The sequence below is a fragment of the Rhinolophus ferrumequinum genome, chromosome 15 (genome assembly GCF_004115265.2).
Source record: "Rhinolophus ferrumequinum isolate MPI-CBG mRhiFer1 chromosome 15, mRhiFer1_v1.p, whole genome shotgun sequence".
Classification (NCBI taxonomy): domain Eukaryota; kingdom Metazoa; phylum Chordata; class Mammalia; order Chiroptera; family Rhinolophidae; genus Rhinolophus; species Rhinolophus ferrumequinum.
The window spans coordinates 40,596,266-40,623,504 of NC_046298.1; the positions used below are offsets into that span (position 1 = coordinate 40,596,266).

Genomic DNA, 27,239 nt, shown 5'->3' on the forward strand with positions numbered 1-27,239 from the left:
AGAACAAGTAAGGAAGCCCTGGTCGTAACATGTAACAACCCCACCTGTAGAGCAGGGCTTGCAAACTTCTGTAAAGGGCCAGATGGTATATATTTTTAGGTTCTGCAGGCCATACAGCATCTGCCACAACTACCCAACTCTGCTATGGTATTATAGCACAAAAGCTGCCACATACATTATGATACATAAATGAATGTGACTGTGTTCTAATAAAACTTTATTTAAAAAATAGCAGGTGGGCTGGATTTTGCCTATGGACTGTAGTTTGCCAACCTCTTGCTGTAGATGAGTGGGGAAAGGCTAATCTATGAGTGAGCTGAGATGGAAAAAAATTAAATGGGACCCTGTGGTAGGCAGAATAATGGTCTCCCAAAGATGTCCACACCCTAATCCCCCAAACCAGGTGTTAGCTTACACATGGCAGAAAGGACTTTGCAGATGTGATTCAGGATCTAATCTTGAGATGGGGAGATTATCCTGATTCCAGGGGGCCCGATGTAATCACAAGAGTTCTCATATGGGAAAGAGGGAAACAGAAGAGTCTGAGATGTGCCAATGGAAGCAGAGACCTGAATGATGTGGGGCCATGAGTCAAGGAATTCAGCAGCTTCTAGAGGATAGAAAAGCAAAGCAAAGAATTGATTCTCCTTTAGAGCCTCCAGAAGGAACCCACGCCTGCCGACACCATGATTTTGGCTGAGGCTGATTTTTGGACTGCTAACCTCCAGAACTGTAAGAAAATGTGGTAATTTGTTACAGCAGCATTCGGAAACTAATGCAGATCCCTACCTCACACCATACACAAATAAGTTTCTAGAGATTTAAAATCTAAATTTGAAACACAAAACTCTAAAACACTTAGATGGAAATAAAGGAGCATATCTTAGTAACCTCAGAGGTAGAGAATCTTTAAGACACAAAAAGTGCCAATTATAGAGGAAAAGACTGGTAAGTTTGATTGTTAGCATTATGATACAATATAAGAGTGAATACCTAGCACATACTATTATACAGAGGTTAGGAAAGGCCTTCTTGAAGAAGTAATGAGCTGAGGTCAGAAAGGTATGGCGGATGGACTGAGAGATGGTTCGTGGAGTCTCTAGCGTAAAGGTTGGAACCAAGCAGGCAAATGGAAGTGAGCGTGCTGCTGCCTGAAGGCCACACAGCAAGGCCTTGAGAGAGGATGCAAGTCCTTCCTCCACACCTGGCAGCACAATTATACCCACGTTTACATACAGAGCTGCCCGCGGGAGATTTCCTCCAAAGCAACCATGCCACCATTTAAGCTTCAAGGGCACAAACTCATCTGAGAGATGTTGATCTGGTCCAACTCTACCTTGTACAGATGGAGAAACTGAGGCCATGAGATGGGATTGGCCTACAACCAAACAATAGGGTGATGCTGAGTCAGGGTGCATCCTGGGTCTCTGGACTCCCTGACGCCCTGCTGCTCCTCATACATGTCCCACCCAAGGGCCTTTGCATTTGCTTTTCCTCTGCCTGGACCAGTTTCCTGAGACACTCCCTTCTCCCAAGTCCCTGCAGAGCGGTAAGTCCTCTGAGACGCCTTCCCCTATGACCCGATCTAAACTATCCCCACCCTGCCGTTACTCTCATCACTGTAACACGGCCCCGCTTCATCTGCTCTCACAGCATTTATCACTGCCCAGCGCAGCAACACACACTCACCGTCTCTCCCCGCCGCGCACCCTCCCCAGCAGAATGTCAGCCCCATGGGAGCATGGACAGCTGTCTGTTTTCACACTGCAGCCCCTGTCTCACTCATGGAGGGTGTGGTAGGCAGAACAACAGCCTCCCACAGATGCCCACATCCCTGCAACCTATGAATAGGCTATGTGGCAAAGAACTAAGGTAGCAGAAGGAATTAAGGTTGCTAATTAGCTGACTTTATAACGGAGATTATCTCAGATAATCCAGGCGCTCCACGTAATCACAAGTCTTTAAACGCGGAAGGAGACAGAAGATTCAGTCAGTGATGAACTGTGAGACTTGCCTGGCCTTTGCTGCCTTTGACCACGAAAGGGGAATGGAAAGTGCGCAGGTGCTAGAAGCTGGAAAATCCAAGAAAGCAGATTCTCCCCTACAGCCATCAAAAGAAACTCAGGCCGGCCTACCACATGACTTGTGGCCCAGTGAGACCCAATTCTGATTTCAGACCTCCAGACCTCGATTATAAACTTAGTGTCGATTTAAGACACTAAGTTTGTGGTAATTTGTTACAGCATTCATAGGAAACTAATACAGTGAGTGATCAGTACATGTGTGAATGAATGAATGCAGTCTAATACCACCTTCAAAGAAAGGTCAAGAAAGGGAAAGGATTGAGATTAGTGGCCCTTGGTTAGCTAATGAGGCAAAAGTTGGAAAGAAAAGGTAACCCAAAGGGCAGGTCCCAAACCCAAAGGGCAGATCCGCCCTTTGTGCTGCTCAAACCCCTTCCTAACTCCCCCAGCCCCAGGAGAAGTGCAAGGTTCTGGGCCTGGCATTGACAGCCCTTCAGGACAGCCTCATCCTTCTGCTTTCTAGTGATGGAAATGGTCTGTGCTGTCCAGTACAGTGGCCGCTGAGCACTTGAAATGTGGCCTGTGTGACTGAGGAAGTGAATTCTTCCTTTCATTTCATTGTCGTTCATTTAAATAGCCACCCATGTCCATGGCTACCAGCTGCAAGGACTATGCCCACCTTTCCAGCCAGATCTGCCCCTCAAGCCTCTTCACCAAAGGTGACAATGCTCTTTCAATTGCTCCCAGGCATGAAGCTAGTTCCCATTTCCTGGCCTTTGAACCAGGCCATGGACTCCTGCCTAAACTGCCATCCCATCTTCTGCCGAGTCTCTAACAGCCAGCTCAGCTCCTACCTTAAATGAAGTAGAGCCTTGAAGGGGTTCAGGATTTGGGTGGGTTGATTAAAATGTTCCTTCCCCCCATTCTACCTCCCAAGTAAGGTGCGGTGTAAAACCGTGCTGGTAATAGTTACAGAGCTACTTCTAAAAGCCCTGAAGAAAGGGAGACATCCCTGGCCGGGGGGGCTGAGACTTTAAGAGAGAGGCACACCTCATAAGCACCCAGGCCTCCAGCCCAGAACCCACAGAGGTGCCTGCGGATCCTCAAGACCTGAGAACGGGCTCAGAGAGTCAGAACCGGCTGAGTGTCAGATTCCCAATTCCCTGCCAGCTGCTACCATAGGGCTGAAGGGCCAGGGAGGAGTGACAGAGCTTCTTCCCTACCAGACGCCCAATAAGACAGCCCCAATAAAGAGCGCCTCATTCTTTCCAGGACCCCAGGACGGGAGTCTTCAGGCAGCCCAGAGACCTGGCCCTCAGAGGGGAAGCAAAAACCAAACATTAGACAGAAAGATGGAGCCTCTGGGAGATTCTGGGAGACTCCCAAGTGAGGGGCAGCAGCTCCAAACCAAGTCACTTTTATTAAACTCGTGTGTGCACGTTGTGTGCATGTGTGCGTGCGTGTGCCTGTGTGTGTTCAGGCCTGGGGCACCACCCCATAGAGCTGGTGAGGAAGTAACTTCTGCTTCTCGTTGCAACTGTAGATCCATCTCGGGCGGACGAACACCAGGGAGGGGTTGTCCACCAGGGCCTGGGGAAGGGGGGTGCACGTGTGAGCGAGGAGGGGATGGAGGTGATACAAGGGCAGGCTGGGTCTCCCTTTCCCTGCCTCTCTGGACTCACCTCCTCAAAGCTGGGGTCCCATTCCTGTGCCGTGATCACAAACTGGACCTGGTCACTCATATAGTCCTCGAGCTCCCTGGCGGGAAAAGAAAAGAAGCCGAGAATCGGTGTCGCCTCTGCTAACACCCCACTCCCCAACCATTCTCAAAGGCCGTCCTCGCCTATCCCCACCTGTGTGCCCTAGAGGTTGCCTGCGGATCCCCCATTCTCCCAGGTGCCAGCTTTGCCACAGCCACAATACCAACAGTTCCCACTGTCACTAAACCTTTCAGAATGGTGGTGGGGAACCCCACTTTAGAGAAGAGGAAACGGAGGTGAAAGTATGCAGCAGAGCTGCCCAGCGCAGGGGGCGGGGCTGGCACTGAACTCCATGGCCCGTGCCCATCCTGCAAGGTTCACCCCTTCTCCACCATCCCGATCACCTTCCTTCCCAAACTTAACACCTCCCCTCCACTGGACCCAGCACCCCCTTTTGCATCCCCTAGAGACTGACCCATTGAAGGCTGTGACATATCGGCTGAGCTTCCGCCGCTCGTCCCCAGGGAACTCCCCGTACAGAAAGAAGTGTTTGCCCTGGAAGAAGTCTGTGGGGAGACAGTGGAAGAGCCAAGGTGAGGGCCCTGCAGTCCCAAGCAGCAGCCAGGAGCCACGGAACGCTTGGAGGCGAGACAGGAGGGCCAGCCGGGCCGGCGGCTGGACAGGGTGTTCATGCACAGCTGGCGGGGTGACGAGCAGCGGTTCCTGGCCAGGCCCAGCAGAGCCTTGTAAAATCTTTAAACTTCAGGGGGAGCTTTGCTTTGCCTTTTTTATTTTTCTTCTTAAATGGTAGACCCAATTCCTATGACTACAACATGTTTCTTACCCGAGGAAAATCACAGAGGGGCTGGTGTCACTTAATGAGCTTGGCCCGCTCGGAAACTTATCTAGCCGGCCACTTCCTCACCGAGGCTGTCTCACCCCTATTCCACTAGTGCCTTCTCTGGCCCTTACCCTCAGGTTGGCTCTTCGTTCCATTTCAAGCTGGCTTTCCAGGCCATCAACTCGCTGGTGCCACTTTTGCGGCTTTGCAGGATCAAAGTACTTTCCTGCCCATCACCCACAAGGAACCAGTGGCAATAGCTTCTTCTAGCGGCCACTGCACCTCGCCTCCACTCAGCCCTCGGGCTGCTGGGCTTCTCCCTCATTCTCCACCGGCAGAGGCTCTGATGCCTGACCCCCACCCCATGCCCCCCGCATTCATGTCTGGCGTGACAAACAACAATGCCAACACCACCCAGGTCCCAACAGAAATCAGTGCCCACATCTGTGTGCCAGGCCCCACCCCATACTGACAGAACTGAACCTGGCGGGGTGAGGCCTGGGCATCTGAAGATTTTCAAAGGCCCCCAGGTGATCCTGAAGAGAGGGAGATTGAAGCCTGGAGTGAGGGAGGGGACGTTAACACCTGGAGTGGAGCCAAAGGGGGGGTCAGGCCTGGCCAGGGGTGTGATGGAGGTGGTCACAGCACGAAGTAAAGAGGGGGACAGAGGAAGTGACAAGAGGATATAAAAGGGAAAGGAATAAGCCTAAGGAAACAAGGAGCGGGCAGAGGCAATGGAGAGACAAGTCACAGGGCAGGCAGCAGCGATCCCATGGCTGGCTGCGGCAAATCACGGCTGAGAACAGAGAGAGACAGAATCCACTTCAGGAGGGAGGAAGCGATTTCCTACCGGGGAGCTCAGGAACTGGAAGGTTGGGAGACTCCGGGGGCCCCTCGTTGTCTGTGTTCTCATCCGTGGAACCCGCATATGGGTCCTCGCCATTCTCCCCCTGGCCAGCGGGCTGCTTTTGTTCCTTCTGCTCAGCCACCCTGGGGAAGCCAAGAGGGGTGGGGGAAGAGTATGCAGACCAGATCCCTTCCACCCAAGGCCAGGGTCCCCCAGCCCCAACCCTACCTTCTCAGCTCATCATCAGTGTCCCCAGAATCTTCCGCCCCATTGTCCTGTCCTTCTGCGAGTGGAAGCTTAGTCAATGTGAGGCGTCTGCCTTATCTTCTGGAAAGGCTGGTAACCCTCCTGCCCAGTCTCACGCAGGCATCCCAAACCCCAACCTCAATTGCTCTCCAGATCCAGTTATTGGGGTCCCCAAACTCCTCCTCCCCCCACATCCATCTGACTGGTATCCAGCCCCTCCTCCCTCAGACCCAGGAGTCCAGGCCCCCAGCCCCTCCTCCCTCAGGCTCTGACCTGACTGCTGTCCTTCAGTGTCTGTATCTTCCTGGGGCCCTGGTGAGGCGGGTTTGGTCTCTTCTGGGGTTGGGGGTCTCTGGGGTGAGCTGGGTCCTGCTGCCTGAGGGGGCTTGGTTTTGGTCTGGGAGCGCTGAGGAGGGAGGGTGAGTCAGTGAGGAGGGAAGAGGCAGGGTGAGTGTGAGTGTGTGTGGAGCTGTGTGCCCGCAGAAGAGTGGAGTTTGGGGATCACACCGACCCATGTACTCCTCCCACTATACCCTCCCCCACCAGCGCAGGGGGCATCGGACCTTTCGGGGAAGCTTGGGGGCTTCATCCCCGCTGCTGCCGCTGTGAGGGCCCCCCTCGTCCTCGCTGCTGGAGCCTGGCCCTGCCATGAGGTACCTAGGAGAGGCATCGGCCTCAGACAAACAGCATACAGTTTCCTCCGGGGCAGGTGGGAAGGGTGCTTGGGAAGCAACAGCCACTGGCTTTTACTGAATACCCAGGGTCGCAACCACGGCCACTCTCGGCCTGCCCCTCCTCCCAGCTGCAGAAGGCCCCACCGACCCCCAGTCACCCCAGCCTCCCACACAGGAGACCTGAGCACTCCCTGGCTGCCCCTCCCTCTTGGGGAAGAAATGCCCCATTTCAGAAAGGAAAAAAATCAGAAATAATTTTCCCCTTTGAGAATCAAAGTCAGTTTCTCATCGGGAGTATGCCTACCAATTAAGGGAAAATCCCCAAAAGCAAATACATTTTTTAAAGACCTTGATACTATCTATATTCATCGTTCCTTAAACTGTTGACACTCCAAGAAAAGAATTCTCCTAGTTCTAATAATAACAACAGCTAACACTTATATGAGATTTCCTATGTGCCCAGCACTGTTCTAAACACTTTACAAATATGGAGTCACTGAATCCTAAGGCAGGTGCTATTTTTAGCCCCAGTTTATAGGGGAGGAAACTAAGGCACAGAGAGATTAATTAATTTGCCCCAAATCACAGGGCAATGTACGCAGCAGAAGCAAATGAACGTGTTGGCTTTACTTTTCTGGTCTGCACATAAGACCCTTCTGCTCATGATTTGGTTATTTCAAAGCTGGTGGGACACTGTTCAGGCCCGTCACACTCAGTGTAAAGCAGTAGCTTGTGGGAAATTCAGAGGACTTAAAGTGTAGCCATTGATTGAAGAATCCACGGTAGGTTTACTAAGCTTTTTCTTTAAAGGTTCTTTAAATCTTTAATGAAAAGAATTTTAAAACTCAATTTGTAATTATTGTGGAGAAAGCCATCTCCCTGGAGTGTCCCTTCCATCATCGAGTTTTTTAAAATATAAAATGCTTTCTGAATTTATTTTTTTGGTCAAAACCCTGATGCAAATACTGTTTATCTCGTTGTCTCGATGGCAATCTTCCTTCCCTCCCAGGCAGACAAAACTCCAAACCCTGGTCCTCTGTCCTTAAATATATATCCCCAACTCATCCCGTTTCTGTCTCCAAGGCCCCAGCCTTCTCCAGGGTCCCTGCCTTCAGCCTCCCCTCAACACCCTACTCCCCACTACAGAGCCGGCCCCTGCCCCTCTCAAACCTTCCATTGCTCCCCATTGTTCATGAAGAGACCCTTGGAGCCTGATGGGTTTCAGAATTTTGAATTTTTCAGATTTTAGAGAGGCAAATGGTGGTGTACAGATTGTTATATAACATCTTCTGGGGGCGGGGGAGGTGGGAGGAAAGAGTGGCCTGTAAATCAAAACCATGCATATTTCTGTAATAAATATGACAAACTCAATGGGATAAAGTCCATAAATAGCCTCACATGAGCTCAGGATGATAATGCAGCCAAGTGAGTTTGTGCTAAACCTAGGAAAACACTCTTGGCCCAGAGATGTTTGGATTCCCGAACTAAGGAAGAGGTCTGTGGACCTGGACAGCTCAGCGCCTCTGCCAGGCGCCAAGAGCCCTTTCTGAGCTGATCCCACCGACCTCCCAGCCTCCGCCTCCACCTTCACCTCTCCCCCAACAAACACAAACACAAACACAGAACGGCTCTCAAATACACCAGGTGCAGCCTTGATTCTGAACACACTCAGGTGGGTCTGTCTTCCTTCCTAGGAGTGCGACTCAAGTCTACCTTCCAATCCACAGGTCTCAGATCTGAGCCCGCCCTTCTCCAGCTCCAAAGCCTACCATGGCTCCTGCTGCCTCGGCTCATTTTCCTGCCACTTCCTCCTCCCACTGGAAGCTGAGCCCCACCTGCAACCTCTCCAGGCTGACCCCAGACTGACTCCTCCACCCAGCATGCTCTCCGCCTCTGTTCAGTCTGGTAAACCTCGTCTAGTCCTTGAAGACACCCCTCACCCCACCTCGCTCTTTGGGGTCTCCCCTTGGGCCTTCCTCCATACTGTTTTATAACGTCTGGCTCCTCATCAAAGTAAGAGGCCTTCAAAGTCAGGACCTGATACCTGGGTGCCCAGCATTGCACAGCCCTGCCTGACACCAAGCTGGGTCTTCTAGAATGAATCTAAAAAGGCCCCAACACTCCGTTTTGCAGCCCGAGCCTCTGCATGCTGTTTTTCCAGCCTGCAATGTTCTTTTCCCTCTCCGAAGCACACTGCATAGAGCCCTCCGTGAACCCCCAGGCAAGTCGTCCTTCCTTCCTGTGTCTCCCAGCCCCGCCCTCCCTCCCCCAATCCCCCACAGAAGTCAGCTGACTCTGGGCTTGGCCGCCTGTGTTCTCCACTGGCAAGCCCCAGTCTGATTTCGCTCCAGATCCCTAGCACTGCCCAACACAGGGATGAGGGGTAGGTGTGTGCACATATGTATGCCACACACATGACATGAGGCCTCACCTCCGGGACGGCAGCCGCCGACGCATGCGGTGACAGTCCAGCACCCACTCCTTACGCACAATGCGGCCTCCAAGTCCTAGGACCTGGCTGTACTTGGGGGTATTGGCAAACGCACAGCTGTGGGGAGCAGAATGGAGGGTGTCAGTCAGGTGTGATCTGAGAGGCGAAGGGGAAGAAGGAAATAAGGGGGACAGAGAGAGGGAGAAGGAGAGAGAAAGAGAGACAGATATGGGAGAAACAGAAAAAGACACAGAGACTGAGAGAAACATGTAAGAATCAGAGAGGAAACAGGCAGAGGAGACATACGGGGAGCTGGAGAGACAGAGAGAGTGGGGGAGAGGCAAACAGGGAGAGGGAAAGAAAGCAAGATGGAGGGGACAGGGAGACGGAGGAGAAGCAGCAGGAAGGTGGGGAGCAGGAGGGCACAGGCGTACATGAGGTGGGTGCTGTCTGGAGTCCAGTCCGGCCGATACTTGGCCCCCAGCTCTAGGGCCTTGTCTCGGAGCTCTGAGCGGAAAGGATTCTGGAAGCCACTCAGCACCACCACCACACCCTCAAGGATCTTCCCCAGCTCCTGCGGGCCAGCTCGGGGTCCCCTGGGCTCAGTGCCTTCTCCTCGGGGCTTCCCTGGCGCTGCCCCGCGTGCTGGGGCAACGACTGAGGCGGTGGCTGGGGTACGGGTGGGTGCTGGCACTGGGGAGCCAAAGAGTAGATTCAGTTAGCACGACTGGGATTAAACCCCACCCCCTCTGCCCTCTGATCCCGAGCCCGCCCCTAGAGCAGAGGAGCACAGGCTCCTATGGGAACACGAAATCCAGTTTGCTCACGTTTGGGTTTCTTAAGAGTGGATGGTGAGGGCTGAGATGACTGTTTGCTGGGGGTCTTCCTTTCTTCTTGGTTCAAATCCAACTTCCTCTTCCCTTTGGAGGACTCATGAGGCTGAGGGGGTGAGATGAGTTGAGGCCTCTAGATTCCCCCCTCCTTCTCCACCCCACCAGGGCCTAATGATCTCACCTTGGAGGTGCTGCCTACTGCCCTGGAGGCCGGAGAGGCTGAGGAGGTGGCACTAGAGGCCTGCAGTGTAGCAGCTGCATAGCTGGGTCCTGCCGGGTCACTCGCTGTGGCTACAGAGGGAAGAAGTGGATCCAGGATGAGAGGGCTGGGCCCTCAGACCCTTCAGCTCCTATCCATGGGACAAAGAGTGTTCCCAAAACCCAGCAGTGATCCAGGAACCCAGCCCCCAGCCCCGCCTCCCTCAGAACCAGGGGGCCAGGCCCCCAGGCCCGTCTTCTCCCAGACCCAGGGGTCCAGCCTCCAGTCCCTCCTCCCTCAGATCCAGGAGTCTAGGTGCCAACCCGGTACTCACTCAGGACTCAAGTTTTCCACACTTACCAGTAGATATCTTATTGATCCGGCTGAAGAAGAGGGCCCCTGGTCTCAGGGAGCTGGCACCTTCATCCTCCTCCTTCACGCGGAACTGGCCGAGCTTGGTCACCTTCTAAGGTCCCACAAGGTCAGTGCAGTTGGAGGGTGGGGGTGAAGAGGCAGGGAGAAGGCTCTTGGGAGTGGCGGGCAGAGCTTACCTGGGGTGAGGCCTCTGCCTCATCTTTGTCTGGGGGGCTGTGAAACCGTACAAAACTCAGGCCATAGGGGGAGTCCTGGGAAAGGAGGGTGGGAGTCAGGGAGTCTGACCAAGGACCAAGGCCTGGCCCCAAGCCTCTTTCACTTAGGGAAACTGCTCTCTGGCTCTTTTCTTCCTCGAGGGAGGTGCCCAGATGATAATGTTGACAATATACCATCAAGCTGTACGGCGCCGTAACTCTGGGTCAGCATGGCTCTAACTAAGCCCTTTACGTGCATTAGCTCTTTCCCTTTCTGCCAGCTGGGGATATAGAGCCATAAGAAGAGAGGAGTCTGGGCCCCTGGGTGACCATCCAAACATCCCCCCAGGATAGTTCCATGGGGAAGGATACCTACACTGCGTGGTGTCATTTCCATTTGGGTCTTGTTACCTCAGCTCAGCATCCTAGCTCACAGCAACCCTTTAAGGGTTAAGACACCGAGGCCGGAAAGGTGAAGTCACTTGCCCAAGGTCACACAGCTAAGAAATGGTGTAGCCAGCTTTTGAACCCAGCGTGTGACTGCACTCCTGATGTTAATCCCTAGGCCCACTCTCCTAGCCCAGACCCCTAACAAGTCAGTTGCCCCTCTGCCAACTCCCCTGAGGTCCTGCAGTTCACCTGGCCTGGGCTCCCTCCAGGAAACAAAGCCTCACGTAAGGGAAGGCTCTCAAACCCATTTCAGAGAAGGCAGGAACCAGCCGCCTCATGGGCCCAGCCGTCCCGTCCTCCCAGCCCCCTGCGACTCAATATCGGCCCCTGAGCTCTCTCTTCAGCCAAGACCAAGGACTCTGCATCCCCAGCTCCCCCCTTAGGTACCTTGCTGTAGGGCTGGCTGCAAACAATTTTGACTCGGTCCCAGCGCTTCTCGGCTGCTCCCCGGACCAACTTGTCAGGCCCGAAAATGCGAACGCGGTTGGGGTTTGAGCCACTGCGGCTCTCAGAAGGGGACATGAAAGACGAGGTGACCAGAAGGACCTGAGGGAAGGTACAGTGAATGAGAACCAGGGCTGGCTGGTTTAAATGACACATCCTAGGGGCTGGGAAGAGGGCAGGTGGCCCGAGTAGAGGTTTAGGGAGTTACCAGATCCAGCTCACGCTGCGACCTGCCTTGAGATCTCTAGACTTTTCTCTTATTTCTGGGCCTCTGGTCAATCCCTCCCTGCCAGACCCCAGAGGGATCCTTCTACTTCCAGATCTCAATGATCCTTCTCTAAATTCTTCCACATCTGCTCATATGGACAGTTACATGGCCTCAGGAACCCTCCTGCAGAGAAGACTCACAATATTCAAACACCTTTTAGAAATACACGGCTGAGTCAGAAGCAAAGCAAGGGGAATTATCAGAAGCCAGAAATGAGAGAGCAGAGTCCAAAGAGATGGGGGCTGTGCCAATTATTAAGTGATTCTCTTAGCTCAAACCCACTCTTCCACGCTCAGCTCTGGGATGCTGGGCCAGGCCCAACATTTCTGTTTCTCCAGCTGCTCCTGATCGGCTGCCAACAGGGGGGGCTAGAGAGAGGCTGCCAGGCTGGAGGAGGGAGGCGGGCTCTGCTCCTTTTTGCAGGTCTGGTGAGCATCACGCCAGGCTCGCCTCTGCTTCTGCTTCTGCAGCAGTCCTTCACTGTGGCAGCCAATCAGTCCAGTTTGCAGCTTCCTAATACTTGCAGAACCTCTCTCAGGGACACCAGCGTCAGCTGATGAGCGCCCCCTCCTCAGGGTCTGATTTTCAGCTCTATGGAACCCCATCTCCAAGTTTCTAAACATCTGCGTTTCAGTAATTGCAACCTTTTCCTTTTGTTCGCCAACCCCAGGGGCGGCAGCTGCTCCCTGCACTCAGTTCTTCATCATACCTAAGTCTTCTTGCCTCTTCAGTTCAATACCCAGTTACTAATTCTTTCTGTTAAATTCTCTGGTGTGGTTTCAGTCTCCTGGCAAGACCCTGACTGGTACAGTGGTTGGCACTGATGTGGTGTGTACCCTGGTTCTGACCTTGGGTGGCACAGAGATAGATTTTAAAGGCCCTAAGGGGTAGTGGCAGAGGGGAACAGAAGACCACGCCTGGGCTCCAAGCAAGAACAGTATCCGAGGCCATCACCACATCACATAGAGCTGGGCCCCTCCTCTGTGGGTAAATTAGGGGAAAACGTGACTTGGGGAGAGAGTCAGTGGGAGACCTTAGCTCGGAGGACAGCAGAGAAAAAAATGAAAAATTCTTTCTGGAGAACTCCAAATCACGAGTTTGTACTCTCGAAGACTTGGAGCAAAAATTCATACTAGCTATCCGGACAGAAAAAACCCAAGCTGAACATTTTAAGTGGTCCCATGTATACAGTGTCACCAGGGCAAATCCTCTTTGGAGGAACGTACTTCAAACCAAGTCCTCCAAGATTTCTCACAGATACGTATTCTCAAAGCACAGAAGTTAACAACAAGAAACACACACACACACACACACACACACACACGCGTGCCATGAGGCATGAGGAAACACACTACCATACTTAGGGTCAGCAGAAACCACAAGCTACATACTCAGACCCACAAAGGCTTCATATATTGAAAATATCGGGGCAGCTGGATGGCTCAGTTGGTTAGAGCACAAGCTCTGAGCAACAGGGTTACTGGCTTGACTCCCACATGGCATGGTGGGCTGTGCCTCCTGTAACTAGATTGAAAACGGCGACTGGACTAGGAGCTGAGCTGTGCCCTCCACAACTAAATTGAAGGACAACAACTTGACTTGGAGCTGATGGGTTCTGGGAAAAATACACTGTTCCCTAGTAAAGTCCTGGAAAAACACACTGTTCCCCTTCCCCAATAAAATCTTTAAAAAAACAAAAAAAAAACTTAAAAAATACATCAAATACACAAAATAAAAGTATTTTTAATAGTTTAAAGAAGTAAATGGAGATGCTGAAAGTATGATGAAGGAACAAATGATAATCAAAACTGACCAGGTAGTTTTGAACAAGAGTGGAAAAGCTGTGCATCCAACACTAAGGGATGAACCGTGATTGGTCTACGTGATCCAATTCCCTCTGCCAATGGCTGCTCCAAGGACCTGTGCATGACCCAGTTCTGGCCAATGCGATATTCAGAGGGAGGCAGCTGGGGGCCTCTGGGAAAGATTTGCCTTCCTCATTAAAGAGAAACAGAGGATACGCGTTATTTACAATAGCCAGGATATGGAAGCAACCTAAGTGCCCACCAGTAGGCAGATGGATAAAGAAGATGTGGTACACATATACAATGGAATATTACTCGGCCATGAAAAGAATGAAATCTTACCATTTGCGACAACATGGGCGGACCTAGAGGGTATTATGCTAAGAGAAATAAGTCAGACAGAGAAAGACAAATACCATATGATCTCATTTATAAGTGGAATCTAAACAAAATAAACAAACAAACCAAACAGAAACAGACTCATAGATACAGAGAACAAAGTGATGGTTGCCAGGTGGGAGGGGAGTTAGTGGCACCAGTGAAAAGGTGTAGGGATTAAGAAGTACAAATTGGTAGTTACAAAACAGTCACGGGGATGTAAAGTACAGCATAGGGAATAGAGTCAATAATAGGAGGTCTGACAATTAAGTTTTTGAATTTGTTGCAACAATGTTGCTAACCTTTTTTTGATACCAGAGGGTTTATTCATTATGAATTTGTACCAACTGGACAAACAGTTAACCAAATTTACTATTTGGAGGTGCTGAAAAGGCTGAGTGAGAAAGTTAGACGACTTGAACTTTTGGGCAACAATTCATGGCTCTTGCATCACGACAAAGCACCAGCTCACAGGCACTGTCTGTGAGGGAGTTTTTAGCCAGTAAACAAATAACTGTATTGGAACACCCGCCCTACTCACCTGATCTGGCCCCCAATGACTTCTTTCTTTACCCGAAGATACAGGAAATATTGAAAGGAAGATATTTTGATGACATTCAGGACATCAAGGATAATATGATGACAGCTCTGATGGCCATTCCAGAGAAAAAGAGTTCCAAAATTGCTTTGAAGGGTGGACTAGGTTCTGGCCTCATTGTATAGCTTCCCAAGGGGGGTACTTTGAAGGTGACCATAGTGATACTCAGCAGTGAGGTATGTAACACTTTTTCTAGGATGAGTTTCCAAACTTAATTGTCTGACCTCCTATTGTAACTATGTATAGTGCCAGGTGGGTGCCAGACTAGTCAGGGAGATCACTTCGTAAATCATATAAATGTCTAACCACTATGCTATATACCTGAAACTAATATAAAAAATGTTGGATGCCAGCTATAATTGAAAAATAAAAAAATAAAAAAGAGAAATAGAGGATGGAAGAGTGCCACTGAATTTCTGCCATTCCATTTTCTCCAAGTCCTGCTTTGGATGCTACTACGTGCCAATGGAGCAGCAGCAATCATCTTGTAGCTGCGAGGACAGGTCCAAAGAATCACGAGGTGCCAACCAAGCACCCTGACTTTGTTAAGCTTCCAGATCAACTCTGGGTCTGCCTAATGCTAGACTTTCTTCCTAAGTAAACAATAGAGTCTTATGCAGTGAGCCAATTTTAGTTGCATATATTGTTACTTACTTAGTTCTTTCTAACTAACATGCTGTGAAACTTGTGAAATTAGAAATCAAAAGCCTTTGGTTGATAAATCCATAGACTGTAACTATATGTCTCTTTGTGCTGAGCTCTGATTATGAAAAGGAAACAGCGAAGACAAAGAAATTTATACAGAAGGGAAGCCATCTCTATGGCCTCAACTATAATGGTTTATAAAAGGCCTGATTTTGAGCTGATAGAAGAACAGCATTTATCTAGTGACTAAAATGAAGGGGCAATGCAAACTGTGTTTGGCAGCTGCTACCGATACTAAGAGGTTGACTTCCTCTGACTGTACTCTCTACCCATTCGCTGTAAAGAGAAAACAACTCTAGTTATCAGGCTGTTTTTATTATCCGACACCATCTGTAAGATTCCAGGATTAAACCTTTACCCTCCAGAATGTGTTAACCTCAAAAGCTTATGAATCTCCTTTGTAGAATTGGAAGGGGGAAGAAAAGAACATGTTGATTTTGTAGAAAATGGTATTACCTATTACAAAATGTGCCTTGTACTTGATCTGTACAGCAGGTCCTCAAATAATGTTTCTCTATAACACTGATGAGAGGCCTTAGGAACGCAACTCTTGTTGATATCAATTAGCCTGGGGTAGAACTGGTTTCACTGTAATGTCATTTCACTTGAAGTTGCAGAACCTACTGGCTGTGGTAAGGGAGACCTTACTGTATAGGTGACATCAACGTGGACCAGCCCTGCTCTGTCCTTTTTCCTTTTCTTTCTTGGTTCTTCCAGCCTTACCTCGTCTCTGGGTGGAAGCCAAACATTATAAGCTCCAGAGTCTTTAATTCAGTCTTGGCTAAAAATTATAACAAAAATCTGAGACTCCAGCGGAAGTTTAATTAAAAACCTTAAAAGAATGGGAGATTATTGCCATAGGCGTTTTCAGACTTCGAAACGGTAAAGCCCTGAGCTAGCCATGTCATCTTACTGGATAGATAAGAGGGGGAATAATAAACATTCACCTACCAGGTATGATAAAATTTTGGCTAAAAATACTTATTCTGTTTTCATCATTATAAAGTAGAATTTTGATCTAAATCTGTTTGCCAAAAAAAGAGAACTCTTTTTTTAAATAGTCCCCCAAACTGTTGACTTTGTTAAAATAGTTAAACAAGGAGGCCACTAGAAACTGGGTGACTCTAGTGGTTAGGTAGCCTATGTAAACAAACTATAAGCCAGAGTTAGTGCACTCAAATCTCAGAAAATGAAATGCAAGAACAAATCATAAACAGCCAATTAAGTTTCTTGAATCTAAGAAAATGAAACTCAAGAACAACTACCATAACAGCTAAATAACTAGATTTCCCAAATAAGGTAACCATTTAAGCTACAGCCAATTAAATAATTGCTTTGCTTTGCTTCTGTGTCCTCTATAAAAAAAAACTAAAAAAAAACCTCTGCCCTAGACCACCCACAGCGTGCCCCTAACCATTTCCAGTTTTGGCTGCCCAATTCAAATCATTTGCTCATATCAACTCTTCAAAATTTAATGTGCCTCAGTTTACCTTTTTACAACTTACATAACCTTGAGAATAAGAATGTTTGTTAAAGGAAAACCTCATTTGTTAAAATGTACTTTGTAAAGCAGAAAAAGCATTCGATAAAATTCAACACACATTCATGAAAAAAAAACTCTCAACAAAGTAGGTTTAGAAAAGAATGTCCTCAGCCTGACAAAGGACATCTATAAACAAATCTACAGCTGACGCTGTACTTAATAGTGGTAGACTCAACACTTTCCCCCTAAGATCAGGAACAAGACCAGGACGTCCACTCTCATCACTTCCATTCACTGTATTAGAGATACTAGTCAGCGTGATGAGAAAAAGAAAAAAAAAGTATAAAGATTGCAAAGGATGAAAACTGTCTTTATTCACAGCAATATGATTTTGTATGTAGAAAATTTCAAGGGCTCTACACAAATCCCAAGGGATTCTCCAACAAAAATTAGTAAGTGACTTTAGCAAGGTCGCAAGATACAAGGTCAATATACAAAAGTCAATTGTATTTTTTTATGCTATTAACAACTAAAAAATTAAATTTTTGAAAATATCGTTAAAATAACAGCAGTAATTTAGGCAAGAATCAATAGACGCTAAAGCTAGTGAATGCAAGAGTGAGATGTAACCAGATATTTACATAGTCTTAAAGTATTTCCCCACCTGATACTTATTAATCACAAGGGCAAAACTGTAACAGTCCAGTGGAGACACCTGGACCATGCAACCTTAACCACATGCTCGGAGTTAACATCATCCGTAATGAAGCAAGTCAACAGCAAGTGCCTCATGATCTGATGCACTGAGAACAACACATCACTTCGGTGGTATTCTGGCCCAAAGCGTATAACCTAAATTTAATCATGAAGAAACATCAGACATTTTGTACAGAGTGATATTTACAAAATCCCCTGACCTCTACTCTTCAAAAATGTCATCCTCTGACCTCTACTCTTCAAAAATGTCACTGGCATGAAATACAAAGATAGTCACAGGAATTGTTCCCATTAAAAGGAAACCAAGGAGATGGGACTAGGCAATGCAATGCATGATTTTAAAGTTTCTTTTGCTATGAAGAACATTATTAGGACAATGATGGAATAAGGTCTGAGGTCAGAAAACAGAATACTATATCAATTCCTAATTTTGATAACTATACTGAGATGTCATGGGAAAGGCCCTGCTCGCTGCGCCATTTGTCCTGCGGGGCGGCCTGCGGGGCCTCTGCTCCCGCTCCCCACATAAGAACACAGGATACTGTGAGGCCAAAAAGGAACACCCACGGAGCCATAGATAGGGGAGCCATACCACTATATTCTCTCTGGCTACCGGGGAGACACACGCAGTAGTAGCCACATGATCCACAGTCTGCCATTCACTTCTCTGCCTGCCAACCAACCAACCAATCAACGCAGCCACCGCAGACATCAGTAGCCAATTGGCTAACTGGTTACAGCTGATGGCCAACCAATCACAGTTGATGGTCATTCACTATGCGAGCCAGCACCTCCCCGCGGGAGGCCGAGAGCCTGGAAACTGCTCTCTGGGACTCTTTCCCCACAGAGATAAGTAAGCAAATGTCTTGTTTTTTAGGAAATATCTACTGGAGTGGGATAAAGAGATACAGGGACATCATGTATGCAACTTATGCAATTTTTTCAGTTCAGTAAAAAATAGTCACAGTAGTCCCCCCCTTATCTTTGGGGGACACATTCCAAGACCCCCAGTGGGTGCCTGAAAACTTGGATAGTACCTTAGCCACAGTAAGAGGTTAACAATAATAACTAATAATAAAATAGAACATTATAATAATATACTGTAATAAAATTTACGTGAATGGCTTTGGGGCCAATATTAAGTAAAATAAAGGTTACGTGAACATAGCACTGCGGTATTGTGACAACTGATAACTAAGATGGCTACTAAGTGACTAATGGGCAGGCAGCGTATTCAGTGTGCAGATGCTGGACAGCGGGACGATTCATGTTCCCTGCAGGACGTCTCGTGATTTCATCAAGCTACTCAGAATGGCTCAAAATTTAAAACTGACAAATTGTTTGGAATTTTCCATTTAATATTTTTGGACTGCAGTTGATTGTGGGTAACTGGAACCTTGGAAAGTGAAACAGAGGATAAGTGGTGACTACTGTACCTATGTGTTAACACTCGGGGAAACTGATTGCAGACATATGGGAATTGTCTTCTGTAGGTCTGAAAGTTATTGACAAGCTGGTTTTATAATTTATATGGAAATAAATGCAAAGGATCTAGAATAGATCTTTAAGACAAAAGTTGGAAGTCCAACACAATCCGTTTTCAATATTTACTGTTAAGACAAGGTGGTATTGGCATCAAGATAAACATACATATTAATGGAACAGAATAGAGGACAGAAAGAAATTCACACATACACATATGGTCAATTAATTTTTAACACAAGAGTCAAAACAATTCAATGGGAAAAGGAAAGTGTTTTTTTTTTTAAAAAAAGAGTATTTTCAACGAACATATAAAAAACAAACAGGAAAAAATGAACCTGTCCCCTACTTCACACAATATACAAAAATTCATTTGCAATGGATCAGAGATTTAAGTGTAAAAGCTTAAAATATAAAGGTTCTAGAAGAAAACACAGGAAATGACAGTAGGCAGAATAATCCCCCACACACACACAAAGATGGCCACATTATAATCCCTGGACCCTGTGAACATAAAAGGGACTTTGCAGATGCAATTAAGTTAAGGATTTTGAAAATAGGGAGATTACTCTGGATTATCCAGGGGGGTCCAGAATAATTACAAGGGACTTTTTAAGAAAGAGGGAGGCAGAAGAGTCAGAATCAGAGAAGAGATGAGGAAGTCGATGTCAGAGTAATGTGATCACTGGCTTTGAAGATGGAGGAAAGGACCGCAGGCCAGGAAATGCAGGCAGCCTCTGAAAGCTGAAATAGGTAAGGACGAGCGTTCTCCCCTGGAGCCCCCAGAAGGAAGGCAGCCCTGCCAACACTGTGATTTTAGCCCAGGGAGAGTGATTTTAGATTTCTGACCTCCAGAACTGTAAGAGAATGTATTTGTGTTGGTTGTTTCAAGCCACTGAGTGTCTGATAATTTGTTATAGCAGCAACAACAAATATGGGGACTCTCATTACTTTGGGACAAATATCTTTTACAGGACACAAAAGGTACTAAGCATTTAAAAAAAAATAAAACCTTGATAGATTGAACTTTATCAGCTTCTGCGCATCAAGAGGCAGTGTTAAGATAATGAAAAGGCAAGTCACAGACTGGGGAAAATCTGCAACACACATAGCTGAAAAAAAAGACTCTGAAAAATATACACTGTTAATGCCCAAGACAAAAAGACAAACAACCTAATAAAAAAATAAGCAAAAGACTCAAATAGAGACTTCATAAAATAAAATAAATGAAGGGCTAATAAGTACATCAAAGGTTACACGATGTCAGAACTTGTCGGGAAAATGCGTATTAAAGCCAAAATAAAATACCACAACACACCATCTGAGTAGCTGAAATTTCAAAAATTAAAAAGGCTGTATCAAGTATAGGTAAGGATGTGAAGCAACAAGAACTCATATACTGCTAAAGGGAATATAAAATGGTACAATCACTGCAGAAAACTGTCAATTTCTAATAAGGTTAATAAAACATGTCTAACCTAAGCCCCTACAGTTCCACTCTGAGGTATTTACCCAAAACAAATCTCCACACAGAAGTTTGTATAAGAATGTTCCAGCAGCTGTATTCATAATAGTCAAAAAGTGGCAATAGCCCAGACACCCATCAACAAAATAGAAAAACAAATTGTGGTCTGTGCGTACAGTGGAAACGACTGAGCAATGAAGCGGAACAGACCACTGACACAGTCACAGGAAGAATCTCAGAAAAACAGAACGTTGAGTGAAAGAAACCAGCCACAAAAAAAGGACATACTGTAAGATTCCATGTACACTAAATTGTAAGACAGGCAAAACTAGTCTATAATGACAGAAGGGAAGTCAGAGGGTGCCTGAACTGGGAGGGAGGAGTGACTGCAAAGGGACAGGAAGGGACTTTCAGGGATGCTGGCAATGTTCTATGTCTTGATTTGGGGGACGGTGGCACAGGTGTATACATTTGTCAAAGACTCTTTGACCTGTACATTAAGATCTGTGCATTTTATTATATGCAAAATATACCTCAATTAAAAACAATTTGTCACTACAAGCAAAAAAAAAATGTATCTTGTAGAAAACTGGTCTATTCACTTAAAATTGTAAACTTTGTCACACAGATTTATTTTTACCCAAAGACAGTGTTTTGATTAACTAGCTGGCCAACTATGATCTCACTAATCCAGATCTAATTAATTCAACCAGTAAAAAAATGGATTGTGCCGACTTTTTAAATATTCATAATAGAGCAAAAGGCATTCCTTCTCGTAAACATTTGTCGAAAATAGAGCGTCTAACAGAGGCATCCCACATAATGCGGAATCTCAATTTGCCAGGACATCTGTGAGAGCTTCTGAGACAGACAAATCTCTCTTAAAAAGCGGTTTTGCTCTCAAGCAGCGAGTGAATCTTAAAACATGCTCACAGTGGATATGATTCGGCAATAAAGGGGTTGTTTATGCAACAACAAGGTAAACTCGGTCTCTTCCTGGCCATGCAGTTTTTCACCTGTCTCCTCCGTACACTGGGCTCCTCCAAAAGGCCGCGGTCAGTGTGACTCATCTCCACCCCGCCTGGCACCCAGGAGGCCGGGGAGAAGTGGTGATGGGGCATCCGGGGCCGATCAGCCTGGGCCCGTCACAAGGTCCTGCTTACCTCATAGTCTTGCTCCCCGGCCCCTCCGGCCGAGCTGCCCACCAGCACCTCCACGAAGGCTGAACCGTCGTTCCCGATGTCCACGCTGTGTATCTGTTCCTCCTTCTCCAACTGCAGGAGAGGGAAAGCCTGCTGTCAGTGCCTGCTCTGCCCCTGGGCTCACTGTGGGCCCTCGGGAGTGGAATGACCCCCATCTGAGCTGCCATGTCTCCTTGCAATACGAAGCCTGTGACAGCAGGGGCCGGGGCTGAGTGGTGCCACTGTGTCCACTGTACACTGCACAGGGCATGGCACAGAGTCGGAGCTCAGAAAACACTCACTGAATGTACAAACCCCCACACTGCTTCCCCGACTCCTCCAGACTCTGCCAGATCAGCTTATAACCCGCTGCCATGCAGCTCTCCTTGGTAGCACCTGCCAGAGTTATCCACCCCCAATCACACAGGACTCAGAGGAAATTCCCTGAGGGTAGGGGCCTGGACTGGTTTTGCTCCCCACTGCTTCCTAGGTTCGAATCCCACCTTTGCCACACACTAGCGATATGACCTCTAACCTCTTGGTCAGAGTTTCCTCGTCTGTAAAATGGGGATGATCTTTGTATCTAGGATGATACACATAAATACTGTGGCCACAGAGCTGGCATGTAATAGCACTCTACTGCTGTCAGTCATAATGCCGGAGGCATTATTAGTCGATGCTCGATAATTATGTGTCAATAGAAGGAAAGAGCTACCTGTAGGAAGGCTTCCCCCAAAGCACTTGTCATCCCGCCACCCCCTTCTGACAGGTAAGGAGGCAGAAAGCCATGTGGGGGGAGAAGGCAGTTAGGAATGGCCGAGGCAAGTCTCCTGCTTGCTAGTTTGGGGATCCTGTATTTATCCTAGAATGACAAGTTATTCCAACCCTCAAAGGTACCTAGTCCACCTCCTACACTGGCCTCACCCCTGGGATCATCTGATGCTCCCATCTGCCCTATCACCTCCCAGGTGATGTTGGAGGTCCCCCTAACATCGCCTGCACACGGCTGCACACCGGAGCACCCCTACATGGGAGGAAGAAGCCTGGACTTGGGGTGAGGCAAGCCTGGGTTCAAATCCAGTCCTGCCATTTCCAAGGGTGCAACCCTGGGGGACCTACAACCTCTCTGCAGCAGCTTCCTCACGTGTGAGAGGCGAGAGTCATCATAATAACCGTTCTTCTGAAGGGAGTTCAGACGATACAGATAATAACCAGAGCAGTGGCAGCAAACATCTACTTGCTCACGATGTGCCAGACACGGAACGCACGCATCTTCTCCCTCACAACGGCTCTGCAAGGCAGAGGCTATTATTATCTCCTTCTTACACGTGAGCAAAGGAGGCAGGAAGTGGTTATGTAACTTCTAGGTCACACAGCTGGTGAGCCACAGAGCTGGGACTGGAGCCCAGGCAGGCTGGCTAGGGTCCATGCGTGTTCCTCCACCTCCTCACGGGTGCTGGAGAGAGAAGCAGTGCTGAGGGCGGTCCCAAGGCTGAGTGAGCTGGCCTCCTGACCACTCTGCCTGTCTCCACCGCTGCTCCCAGCTCTGCACCGCTGAGTCCTGCACAGGGAGCTGCCCAGCTACACAAGAAGCCTCGTGTGACTTCTCAGCTTCCTGCCCGCCACATTCGATGGCTCTCCTCCAGCCACTCCAGCCTTCCTTCTGTCTTGAGAACAGGCTAGCTCCTTCCTACCTCGGGGCCTTTGCACCTGTCATGTCCCAGCCTAGACACTCCTCCCCACACCTTCCGCGGCTGGCTGCTTCCATCCTCCGGGTCTCTGCTCAGAAGTCACCTCATCAAATCAACCAAAGTAGCCCCCCTCACCTCCCACCAGGTGCCACTCTATTCCCTAACCCTGCTTTCTTCTTCTTCATCATGAGCACTTGGTATCATCCAGTTATTAGTTTTAATTTGTGTTCGTCCAGCATCTGTCTCCCGGACCAGACTTTTACGCTCCACGAAGGCAGGGACAACATCTGAGTCACTCCCTCCTGCGTCCCTGACACCAAGAACAGCGTCCAGTCCTTCCTAGCTCTGCTTACTGACTGCTGTGTGATCCTGGAACAAACGGTTCCATTGCGCCCCATGAGCCTAAGTTTACTAACCTATAAAATGGGGACAGGAACAACTTCTACCTCACAGAGTCGCTGTGACGATACAAACGAGGGATACCTACGAAGCCCCTTGAATAGTGCCTCCGTAAACGTGAGCTGATACTACCATCACAGGAGGCCTTTCAGTACATTCCTGATGGCACAGGGACAGGAAGCCCCTGGTGACCATTTGCCGAAGGAACAAATACCCGGAGTTATGATTCTGAGTCTGCCCTCCCTGACCAACTGGCTTTGATGAGTCACTTGCCTCAGTGTCCCCTTCTATCACAAAAGGATCATCAAAGCTAAGATTTTCAGCGTCTTACTGTGCGCCAGGTGCTTCGTATACTGCTGCTGCTGCTGCGGTACCAAATTACCGCAAACTTCTCCGCTAAAAACAACGTATCTCACAGATCTGGAGGTCAGAGGTCTGGAATTTGGTCTCACAGAGCTAAAGTCAAGGTATCAGCAGGGCTGCGTTCCTTCTGGAGGCTCCAGGGGAGAATGTGTTTCCTTGCCTTGTTTCCAGCTTCTAGAGGCCGCCAGCATTCCTTGGCTTGTAGTTCCTCCCTCCATCTTCAAAGCCAGCGATGGCATCATGCCACCCTCTGCTTCTATCTCCACATCTCCTCCTTTGACCTTGGTTCTCCTGCCTACCTCTTTCCCTTATAAGGACCCTTATGATTACATTGGGCCCCCCTAAATAACCCAGGCTAATCTCACCATCTCAAGACTCGTAACTTTATCATAACTGTAAAGTCCCTTTTGCCCTGTACAGTGACGTATTCACAGGTTCTGGGGATTAGGATATGGCCAATTTTTAGGCCATTATTCTGCCTACCACACAGAGAAGCTCCTCCTGGGCCGAATCCACACAACCACCTTAGGGGGAAGGGTCTGTTACTATCCCAGTTTTACAGATGGGAAAACTGAGGCTCAGACAGGCTCGTATGTGACACACAGCTAATAACTGGCAGAGAAATTTGGACCCAACTGCCTGACTAAAAACCAACAACACTCCTTTTCCATGCCCCTATTTCAATCCTCGAGGTAAAAACTCAGTAACTTTACCTCTCCCACAATAGGAAACACAGGGCCCCACAACTAGCGGGATGAATATATTTCGATTTTAAATGAATGATTCTCCTCACATATATAACTACGTCTACTTTAAACACACAATACTCCCTTGTATTTCTTCCTTTTGATAAATAAAACATTTCTTATAAAAACGTGTATACATGGACACAACCCAAATGTCCATCAACTTATTATGAATGGATACCATTGTACAGTATCTCCGTATGATGAAATATTATTCAGCTGTAAGAAAGAATGAAGCACTGATACATGCCACAACATGGAGGAACCTCAAAAACATTATGCTGAGTGAAAGAAGCCAGACACCAAGGCTACATATTATACAATCCTATTTGTATGAAATGTCCAGAATAGGCAAAGCCATAGACAGAAAGTAGATCAGTGGTTATCAGGGGCCACCTGGGGAAGGGGAATGCGGAGTGACTGTTAAATGATTCTGATGTTTCTCTTTGGGGGACAGAAACGCCCTGAATTAGACAGTGTGATGGTTGCAGAACATTGTCAGTATACTAAACACCACTGAATTGTACACTTTAAACGGTTAAAATGGTGAATTTTATGTTATGTGAATTTTATCTCAGCAAAGGAGTGTTCAGCTGCTAGGAGAAGGGCTTCCACACAAGATGACTGTCATCTGTGGCCCGGGTTTGTGTGCACCTTTCTCAGAGACACACAATTCATGACAGTGAATGAATGAGAAATGAATGAGACGTGGAAGGTTTGCAGAGTTCCTCAGAGACATCCTGTTACAAAAATTGTTCCGCATCCATGAAAGGCAATGTCATGAAGCATTAAACAGGAAAAGGTAGCACTTGATGCAAGGACAGTGGAACTCCAAAACACATTTTTATTTGAAAAAAAGCAAGGCGATAACAGGGTATATACTATGTACTTTTAAAAAGGGGTGGAGGCGATGAATTTATATGTTTATATGTGCATAGAGTGACCCAGGAGGGCCACACAAGAAACTGCTAACAGTGATTGGTTGCCTCAGGAGGGAAAAACTGGGTAGCCTGAGTCAGGGGAGGGGGCAGGAGGGCATGGAAGCAGGTGGGGAAGGGGACTTTTCCAGCATACGCGCTTTGGAATTTTGCACCATATGCATATAATACCCATTCAAAAAGTACAGTTGACAAAACCACAATGGTTATCTCCAACAATGGAATCCTATGCAGAAATGAAAACGAACCATCCAATGCTACACCCAACAACAGGGATGAAACTAACAAACATAATGTAGGGTGAGAATAGCCAGACACAAAAGTACATATACTGTGTGGGTCCATTTATATAAAATTCAAAACGAGACAAAATGAATCAATGCTGTTAAAAATCAGGATCGTGGTTACGCTTACGGGGGTAGTGACAGCAAGGAGGCGGGGGAGCTGGGCATGTCCTATTACTTGATCTGGGGGTAGAGCACACAGGCTGCAGGCTGTGAGGATTCACGGAACTGAGCGCTTTGCTGTCAGCATGTTACATACACATCAAAAGAAGGTGAAAACTAACTCGAAATGCCACGATGGCAAACCAAATGATTAGAAAACCACTGAAAAACAAAAAAGAAACCTGTGCCATCTTGCTATTGAATGTCTCTTCCTTTTTTTTTTTTCCTTTTTTTTCCCCCCCACCCCCATTCGAACGTTTCTTCTAAAGCACGCACCTCTGGTGGAGCACCAGAGTTACACCAGAGTTACGCCCAGCCAGCCATCCCCTCTGGCCCAGAAGTTAGCAAAGAGGTGGGAAGGCCCCTTCTGGGAGCAGGTGATGGGTTGGCCATGGAGCCTCCGGTGGCCAAAGCAAACAAAAAGGGTGTGTGGGGCTGTCACAAGCAGAGAGGGCTGAACCCAGTGTGATAATATCCAGATGTTGTATAATATAGCTGGGAGGAAAAACTACAGGTAGTAGAAAAACCCACAGAGTAGTCAACGAGTCTCGGTGTCCAGAAATTTCTGCCTCATCACTTGCTTGAAAAAGAACCAAAATTAACATTCAGTGAATTTGGAGTCACCCTGCATATGCACTTAGATGTCCCACCGGGTCTCTGACATGGGATAAGTTACGCACGGCAGTGACGCTTGCTCTGCACCTGCCCCTGCAGCATTCTCAACACAGAAACCAGGATTCTATGAGAACCTAAGTCAGATTGTGTCCCTCCTTGGCTCAGAGCCCTTCGGTGGCTCCTGCCTCACCCAGAGCAAAAGCTTAAGCCCTTACAATGGCTTTCAGGCTGTCAGTGTGTTGGGGCCCTCCACCCCACCCCATTAGCTCATCTCCTACCTCTCCCCCCCGGCTAACTCCACTCCACCCACACAGGCCTCCTGGCTGTTCCTCCAGCACCCAGGCTCCAGCCCGCCTAGGCAGCCTGTGCTTCTTCCCCAGGTATCTGCAGAGCTCACTCTGCTCAAATGTCACCTTCTCAGGCCTTCCCTGACTCCCTATTTAAATAAAAACCTCTTGCCACTGCCTCCTCCCCAGCTGAGGCATTCCCCATTCCTCTTAACTGTTTAATTTTCCTCCACAACACTCATTAGCTGACTTACATTTCAGTTGTGACTTTCACCTCTAACATGAAAGCTCCACAGGACTGACATATGTTTGTCTTGTGCCATCCACTGCTACATGGCCCCGGTATCTAAAACAGCTTGGCCTACAGAGGTGCTTCATAAATAATGATTCGATCAATGAATGAACAAATGAATC

At 48.0% G+C, this 27,239-nt stretch overlaps 1 protein-coding gene across 5 annotated transcripts in view; it reads right to left on the minus strand.

Moving 5' to 3' along the window:
* Window positions 1–1,679: 1,679 nt before the first annotated feature.
* XRCC1 (X-ray repair cross complementing 1) overlaps window positions 1,680–27,239 on the minus strand; it is a 28,111-nt gene continuing 2,551 nt past the window's right edge. The window contains exons 3-17 of one of the 5 annotated variants that reach the window (XM_033129384.1): window positions 21,323–21,433; window positions 11,202–11,360; window positions 10,347–10,421; window positions 10,156–10,258; window positions 9,778–9,887; window positions 9,591–9,702; window positions 9,198–9,456; window positions 8,764–8,880; window positions 6,222–6,315; window positions 5,932–6,064; window positions 5,641–5,695; window positions 5,416–5,555; window positions 4,200–4,290; window positions 3,707–3,782; window positions 1,680–3,614 (exon numbers count right to left, since the gene is read on the minus strand). In XM_033129384.1, the coding sequence (XP_032985275.1) occupies window positions 3,501–3,614; window positions 3,707–3,782; window positions 4,200–4,290; window positions 5,416–5,555; window positions 5,641–5,695; window positions 5,932–6,064; window positions 6,222–6,315; window positions 8,764–8,880; window positions 9,198–9,456; window positions 9,591–9,702; window positions 9,778–9,887; window positions 10,156–10,258; window positions 10,347–10,421; window positions 11,202–11,360; window positions 21,323–21,433 (1,749 nt within the window). In that variant the 3' untranslated portion in view covers window positions 1,680–3,500. Of the gene's footprint in view, window positions 3,615–3,706; window positions 3,783–4,199; window positions 4,291–5,415; window positions 5,556–5,640; window positions 5,696–5,931; window positions 6,065–6,221; window positions 6,316–8,763; window positions 8,881–9,197; window positions 9,457–9,590; window positions 9,703–9,777; window positions 9,888–10,155; window positions 10,262–10,346; window positions 10,422–11,201; window positions 11,361–21,322; window positions 21,434–27,239 lie in introns of all 5 variants that reach the window. The other 4 variants (XM_033129386.1, XM_033129383.1, XM_033129385.1 and 1 more) reach the window with 4 other exon arrangements.